This window comes from Pteropus alecto, unplaced genomic scaffold (genome assembly GCF_000325575.1).
Source record: "Pteropus alecto unplaced genomic scaffold, ASM32557v1 scaffold103, whole genome shotgun sequence".
In the NCBI taxonomy this organism is placed as follows: domain Eukaryota; kingdom Metazoa; phylum Chordata; class Mammalia; order Chiroptera; family Pteropodidae; genus Pteropus; species Pteropus alecto.
Genome location: NW_006436288.1, coordinates 11,051,666 through 11,059,933, shown reverse-complemented (window position 1 = coordinate 11,059,933; position 8,268 = coordinate 11,051,666). Strand labels below are relative to the sequence as shown.

Here is an 8,268-nt window from a genome sequence, read left to right as displayed (position 1 = left end):
ATGATAAGAGGGAAGCAAAAAACTCATTTGAAATTAATAAAAGGTCTTAACAACATAAAAAATTACTTACAAAACTAAAGTGTTGATAGACACAATATATTCCAGTTCTTTGGTCCAAGGATTTGTGAAACTAAACCACTGGCTTTTTAAAGTTACAAAAGAGCCATCTTTCGCTCTGAATTTGTATGAATCTGTAAATATTTTCTCTTTACTCTGTAGAACTTAACAAGAAAAGATAATAATCAGCATAACAGTCTACCACTATATAAATCAAACTTTTGAAGATGAATTCAAGTTTTGGATTTCACAGGAATGAGAAATTAAGAGTTGAAGTTGCAATTAAAAAATACCAAAACCTTACCCCACTCAATGCATACCTGCTTTGTGCTTGTCAGTCAAATTACTATGGTCATCTTGATGAAAATATTCGTAACAAGAAGTTCCCAAAAGTTCCTGAGGCAGATATCCTAAAATTGCTGTTGCCCTAGTTTTAAAATTAAAAAGAAACTTCAGAATTTGTGAAAAAATTTACTTCCAGATTAGTGTCGGTCCATATGTGGTCAGGATAGCAGGCAAGTGGACTGAGGGATGAGTGAGTCATGTGCATCACTGGCTCCCTTTGACTGCCCAAGACCCAAACCAGAGCTGCAAAAAAGAATTGACATCCAGGCATGAGGCTACCTCAGAGGACACCCACCCAATCTAGAGTATGCTTTCTCTACCATTCACCAATAAAACTGTGGCCACAGACCATGCCCAGCTTCGGCACCATTTTGGCTTGAACAAATTTACCGATATATCCATATTGTTATTTCATTTCAACTTTATTTCCTGTTCTGAAGCCTTAAAAAAAATCCAGCAGTGCTGAGTCACATTTTAATAGTCTTAAATATCCCACTGAACTCTAATCATTATGGCATATAACTGTTACCTTTGATCCACATAGACGAATTTTCCATTCATTGCAAAACGGGTTATAAATTCAGTTGGTTTCACTTTAATCATTTCTCCACTGTTCTGTGGGACAATATACGGATGTAATCTTCCAATGGCAATAAGGCAGGTAAAATTACTGTCTTTCTGACTGTCCTTTTCTTCTTCCATTCCGATGATATTTGGAGGCCAGCTTCTCAAGTAACCCGTACAGTGGATAGTACAGAATTTTCTATGATCTAATTCAAAAGTTTTTAAAAAAGAAAATTTGTTAATTATATCTCAATAAAACTGGAAAAAGATAAAGAATTTTTAAAAAGCATTTGAATCATGAATTCTTAAATTTCTTACATTAACATTTATGGTAGTTATAATTGTGCTATGACATGTTCTTTAAACATGAAAGGGAAATAGCATTTCATTTAAAAAATCATTGGTTGTGTTTATTTTATTCTTAATGAGTTATTTTTCTCAGGAACTAAACTATATGTATTACATCAAGTAAACAGATTGCTTTAATCTAGGTTTAAATAGATCTATAACTACTTAATTATTATAAGTCAATTTTTAAAAATATAGTAATTTATATCTATTAGAAAAAGTTAAACTTCATGCTCTCTTGCTCTTAGCCACAAAGAAATTGTTTTCAGCTTATTAAAATTTTGATATACTATTATTTATATTCAAAAGTTTAAAGGACAATTATGCATACATTCTTAAATTTCTTATGTTAGTACATAATGGTTTATAGATAAATTACAGAAACATTTTAGAGAACACTGGAGAAATTTATAATAAAAGGTATTATAGAAACAAAATGACTCAAATTTCACTTTTCAGAAAAATCCCAAGCAATTAACTCATAGGAAAAAGCTTGTCAAACAGGTCCAAGCAGAATAATAAAAAAATTGGAAATAATCCATATGCTCAAATATCAATAATTATATAAAAACTCAAAATTTGGCATAACTATAACCATTATAACAAAGTTATATGTGTATCAATAAATGCTTAAGAAAACAATAAAATGCAACCCAAGCTTAAAAGGCGGCAGTTTACAGATTATGGCAATCCACCCAAAAAGCGATTTAAAGGTTAAAATGAAGGGAAAAAGGGCCAGTAAAAATTACTTAAAACCGTTGTTTGTAAAGATTTAGAAAAGACCAGAACAGTCACTGTTTTAAATCGGCACTATTTGGTAAAACCGTTACTACAAATATTCTTTTAAAAACATTTTTTAATAGATGATGATATAAGCTATCTTATAAAATAGCAATAGTAATAGCAGAGATTTATAGAACACTTTATGTGCTATGCTCTAAATGCTTTTTTTAAATTAATTTATTTTTATGGTGAATTGGTTAATGAAATCCAGTAAGTTTCAGCTGTACATTTTAACAGTAAGGCATATATATATTTACATTGTGTTCTTTAAGTATATAATTCATTTAATCTGCTTAATAGTCCTGTGAGATGTTCTAGTGTTACCCCCATGGTGTTAGGAAACTGAGAGTTAATGCCAAGGTTATAGCGGGGAAGGGTGGAACCAACGTTTAGATCCAGACAGGCTGGCTCCAGAGCCTCCCTTTCTGAACCACTAACGCCCTGCTATTTGATGATAGTGAGTGCTCTGTCACTGAAGGTGTTCAAACAGGAGTAGCCTGGGTGATGGAGGAAAATGAGTACAAAAAGATGTTCCAATTAGAGGGAACAGCCAGCGTACACCGAGAGTTAAAAGAGAGCAGTCAGATGTGGCTGATGCATTGTCTGAGATGGGGAAATGGAGAATGAAGCAGGGAACAGCTCCTGATAGCCATGCCTAGGACCCGGTATTCAACAACTAACACATCACCTCCTCCATGGTCCATAGATGCCTTAAATTACTAGTCATTATCTTTCCAACCTATTCCCTATCCTATTTAATGGCACTACAATCAACCCAGATAATTAGATCTGTCTCCAAACACCAGAGAAAAAGGGATCAAGCAGAGAGTACAGGTGTCAGACGTTGGAAACCAGGTGGCAGGCCCTTGAAGTGGTAAGTGCTGAGAGAATAAGTCATGTGGTACTGACAGGATCCGCCACACTTCACAAGCCAGTGGATTCTCCATGTGTTGCTGTATTACTGATTATCTTTCCAAGATAAACTTAAATACCTAAGATGTTTGGTAGCAGTCTTTCATCAGCCTTTGATTTCACAAGTTGAGATACGTAATTTTATCCTTATCTTAGAAGCTTTTTCAAAGTTTGAATCCATGACATTACTGTTAGAACCAGGGTGGAAATGTTTTTCATGTCAATCTTATTACTTTTAAAAATCCTTTTATTATGAAAAATCTCAAATATACACAAAATCAAAGAGAAAAGCACAGTTGACCCTTGAACAAAACAGGAGTTAGGTGCGCTGACTCCCCAAAACTTTACTAATAGCCTATTGTTGACTGGACGCCTTACCAATAACGCACAAGTCGATGAACACATATTTTGTACATTGTATGTATTATATACTGCATTACAATAAAGTAAGCTAGAGAAAAGAAAATGTTAAGAAAATCATGAGAAAATATACTTACAGTATTTATTGAAAAAAATATACATGTAAGTGGATCCATGCAGTTCAAACTCATGTTGTTATGAGCGACTTGTGGCTAATCTTGGAAATGGCCTTTCCATAAATCTTAAATTCAGTTTCAATTAGCATTAAAAGGGCTGCTTTCTGCTCTCTATTCTTTTATTTTTAAATGTCACTAAGGCAAAACTATGAAGACAAAAGATCAGAGGTTGCCAAGGGTGGTGGTGAGGAGATGAACAACCAGAGCATAGATTTTTAGGGCAGTGAAGATAATCTGTATGATATTATAATGATGGATGTATGTCATTATATATTTCTCCAAACCCACAAAATGACCACCACCAAGAGTTAACACTAAGGTAAACAAACTATGGACTTTTGGGAGATCATGAGGTGTTAATGTAGGTTTCATCCTTGGAAAATATATATACCATTCTGGTGAAAGATGTTCATAATGGAGAAGGCTATGCATGTGTGAGGGCCAAGAATATATGGGAAATCTCTTTACTTTCCTCTTGGTTTTGTTGTAAACCTAAAACTGCTCTAAAAATAGTCTTAAAAAATAATCAGAAATTTTAATGTAACATGTCCCAGTAAAAGGAAAAAAACCACCTTTATTAACTTTCATCATTAATAAGGAGTGGTCTTAAAACAATTATATTGGCCAACTACTGTTGGAAAGAACAATTTAATAGCAACTATATGCAAAATATAATTATTTCACTTGACAAACACTGTCTTTGGTTAAAGTAGAATGCAAAATGATCTCATGTATGGGAAGTCATCCATGTGGCGAATGAGGGTTCTATTTTGCAGTTACCTTATCCTGGTCCAGGCATCTGTTTACATGTCTGTCTGCATGCAGTTGTCTTCAAACCAGGCACTTTGAGGAAGGGCCATACTGATCCTTAACACATGCCCTTACCATTCCTTAGGCCAAACTGACCTCATGCCTTTGGCACAGAGCTCTGAAGTGTTAAGTGAGTACTCGGTTCAAGTGTTTAAACAGACTAAAAAATCCTTTTTTGAGGAGATATTTGACTCAGACTGCAGGCATCCGTGTGGCCCAGCTTGATGTGGGAGTGGACATCGTGTCTGGGTGGGGATACATTCCTACAACCAGAGCCAACTGCTCCCCCCCACCCAACACCACCCCCGTTGCATGTCTACTGCAGAAATCATCTAAAATGGATCTTTCATCTTTGGCATACTGGAAGCTACTCTAAGTGGCATGGCACAGTGGAGAAAAAATACAGATTTTAAAGCCAGATTACTGGTTCTGCCACTTTCTATGTGACTTTAGACAAATACTCTTTTTAGGCTTCAGTTTCCTCATCTGCAAGATGGGGGCTGGTTTGCACAGGATTGTTGTGCAGATTCAGTTACTTTTGCAAAGTGCTTGGCGTATAGATTTTAAATAATTACTAATTTTCTTCTTGTTCTTTTATTTTCCTTCTCTTCTTTCTGAGCCATAAATAATAGCTTCCATTTATCGAGTGCTTACTGGGAGACAAGCACTGCATTAGCCATGTGTTATCCTGACCATATTCCCATGAGGTGCTGTATCATACCAACTGTATCAGTCTGCCAGGACAATCATAACAAAATACCAGCCTGGGTAGCTTAAACAATAGAACTTCATTTTCTCATAGCTCTGGAGGCTAGAAGTCCAAGATCAAGGTTTGGTTTCTCCTGAGGCCTCTTTTTGGCTTGTAGACAGCTGACTTCTCATTGTGTCCTCATGTGGCCTCTTCTCTGTGAGTGTGCATTCCAGGTGTGTCCCTCTTCTTATGAGACACCAGTCATACTGGATTAGGGCCACACTCTTATGGCCTCGTTTAACCTTAATTATCTTTTTTAAGGCCCTACCTCCAAGTGCAGTCACATTGAGAGCTAGGGCTTCAACATGGAAATTTGGGAAAACACAATTCAGCCCATAACACCCATTTTCCATGTATTGAGAGGAACTTGCCTTAGGTTGCACAGCTATTAAGTGGCAGACAATTAAAAAGCTACTGAATTCAGAACCCAAGCCCTTTCTACTCTGTCCCAAAGCTTGACCACCGGCATGGTTGTTATGAGGCAGAGCTTAGTATGAGAACCTGGAGGGACTTAAAAATAGTTGGCTCCTTTAGCTCATCACAGAATTCAACTATGAATCAGCTCTAATTGACCATTTGCCAGGTATTCTTGAAATAGCTGTATTTTTCCAGTAAGATTATCAATATTTATTTCAAAGAAAAGAAATTTTCCCTGGCTCTTCTATAAATCTCTGAAACTTATAATGGAAAAAATCCTTTTAGAAACCACATGGAAGGACTAAAGTTTGATTATTACATTCTTTAAGAATGATTATATACATGTGTTTTTGCTTAAGATTCAAAGTTTACAAAACTGCTTCAAAATACTGTAACAATACCATGTAGTTTCATGGAAAGCACGTCACTTTCCTTTTTGTATCTTTGCAAAGGGTCAAAAGACCAGACACAAAGTGTTATACTTCCAAGGTTATCATCAGTGACTGACTTGGGCTCCCATACCTAAGAAAAATCCTCCAAGATACATATATTCAGTCATGTACAGTTCTAGAATTTCACAAAAATCAAAATGAAAAATCTAGAAAGAAGAGCGAGCCCAGACAAGGTAGTCCTACCACCAATTTGTAGCTTGTAGTTCCATATTTCAAGCCAAATTGTAAAATGCCCATTTGATTAACCTACGTTTATTTTCAGTAAGGCCCATATTCCTTTGGTTTCCACTGCAGAGCCTTTTCCGATTTCTCATGAGAATTATGGTACAGAAAATGATCCAAATTGTGTGCTGTCTTAGCTAGGACTTCCATAGCAAAGTACCACAGACTGGGTGGCTTAATCAACAAATATTTATTTCCTCACAGTTCTGGAGGCTGGAATTCCAAGATCAGGATGGCAACATAGCCCTGGTGAGGGCTCTTGTCCTAGCTTGTAGATAGCTACCATCTTGCCGTGTGCTCACAGACAGCCAACCCTCTGGTGTCTCTTTTTATATTGGGCACTAATCACATTATTAGGGCCCCACCCTCATTCCTTCACCTAAGCCTAATCATCTCCCATAGGTCTCATCTCCAAATGCCATAACATTGGGGGTTAGGAATTCAACATATGAATTTCAGGGGGACACAATTGAGCCTATAGCATGTGATCAAAACTTCTTGAGATAAAATTGTTTAAATTGCTTCTTGGGTGAAACAAAAACACTATCATATAGATTAATTCACTGGATTCTCAACTGTCCGTGTGGATTTGAAACCAATTATGTGGTCAGTCAGGAACAAAGGACAAGGAGATGGTCACGTGTTCCTTCAGTAAATGTTTGAGAGTCTACTATGTGTTAGGCACCTTGAAAAGAGAAATAAAGCTCTCATTCTAGTGTGAGAGGCAAACATAGAAAATATAACTGCAATATAGTGTAGAAAAGATAGGAAATAAGAGACATGCTCAGGAATATTAATGGACTACCAAAAGTGGGTGCTAGGGACTCAGGTCCAACCAGAAAAAGGAGGGTGTCGAGGAGGATTTCCTAGAAAGAGGTGTTGCTTGTGCCTTAATAGCCCAGGACCTGCTGATAGGCTTGCATTCTCCTTTCCTTCAGCATGATGGCCCAGTGCTCCTGCTGGTGTTCTGTCTTGGAGATCTGAGTCTGATAAACCTCTAGGGCCATAGGCTTGGCAGGCTCGATCTTTTCTTCCAAACTGGGCACTTCCCAGCTCAGGATTAAACTTTCATTATGGTGGGAAAGGATGTCATCAAGCTGCCTTCTTAAATCTTCCATGTTTCCACTGATCATCCTGTAGGGTCTGGGGAATAGATCCTTTGAAATGTTTCTTGAGGTTCTCCCAGTTGATCCACATGTTTTGGCCCCTCTCTGGTGTTAATATGAAGTCCTAAGAGGAGCATACCCAGGGTGTGTGATTTGGTGCTTCATAATCTGCAGTGATAGCAATGGTCACATAGCTTCCACTGGACCTAATGCAGCACAATTCTTCCTTACTATCGGGCTAAGGGTCTACTAAAAGTGCAGAGACGTTCCTAGGGGTAACCCCGAGACTCATCTCTAATCTCCAAAGTGATGGCCTTCATATATATTTCTTTTGCATGCTATACAAAAATTTTAAGCACCCTTCATGTGTATAAACTATATACATCTGCTTTTGTACTAACATGTGTATTATAAAAAACAAAACTAAAAATAAAAATATAAATGGATGAAAAACAATGTTTTAAGAACAAACTTTATTAATGATAAACGTTTTTGTTCTTTAAAAATTATAATACATAATGAAGCAATATAATTAATTACGCTCTAAATTTTTTTAAAGTATAGTTGTCATACAATATTATATTAGTTTCAGGTGTATAATATAGTGATTCAACATTTATATACCTTACGATGAGATCACCATAAGTATAGTAACTATCACTGATATTACTGACTGTATTCCCTGTGCTGTACATTACATCCTCCTGGTTCATTTATTTTACAACTGGAAGTATTTACCTCTTATTCCTTCTTCCTTTTCACTCATCCCCCATGCCTCTCATCTGACAATCATCCATTTGTTATCTATATCTGAGTCTGTTTGTTTTGTTTGTTCATTTGTTTTATTTTTTTTTTTTGAGATTCCACTTATAAGTCAAATCATATGGTATTTATCTTTCTCTGTCTTATTTCACTTAGCAAAATATCCTCTAGGTCTATCCAAGTGTTTCATTCTTTCTTATAGT

At 36.3% G+C, this 8,268-nt stretch overlaps 1 protein-coding gene across 3 annotated transcripts in view; it reads right to left on the bottom strand.

Moving 5' to 3' along the window:
* The window catches only part of ARNTL2 (aryl hydrocarbon receptor nuclear translocator like 2), a 63,876-nt gene that overhangs the window by 12,652 nt on the left and 42,956 nt on the right, over positions 1 to 8,268 (bottom strand). For all 3 annotated transcript variants that reach the window (XM_015590083.2, XM_006912706.3, XM_006912705.3), the window contains 3 exons: positions 932 to 1,172; positions 378 to 484; positions 71 to 221 (listed from right to left, as the gene is read on the bottom strand). In XM_015590083.2, coding sequence (XP_015445569.1) covers positions 71 to 221; positions 378 to 484; positions 932 to 1,172 — 499 coding nt within the window. The remainder of the gene's footprint in view (positions 1 to 70; positions 222 to 377; positions 485 to 931; positions 1,173 to 8,268) is intronic.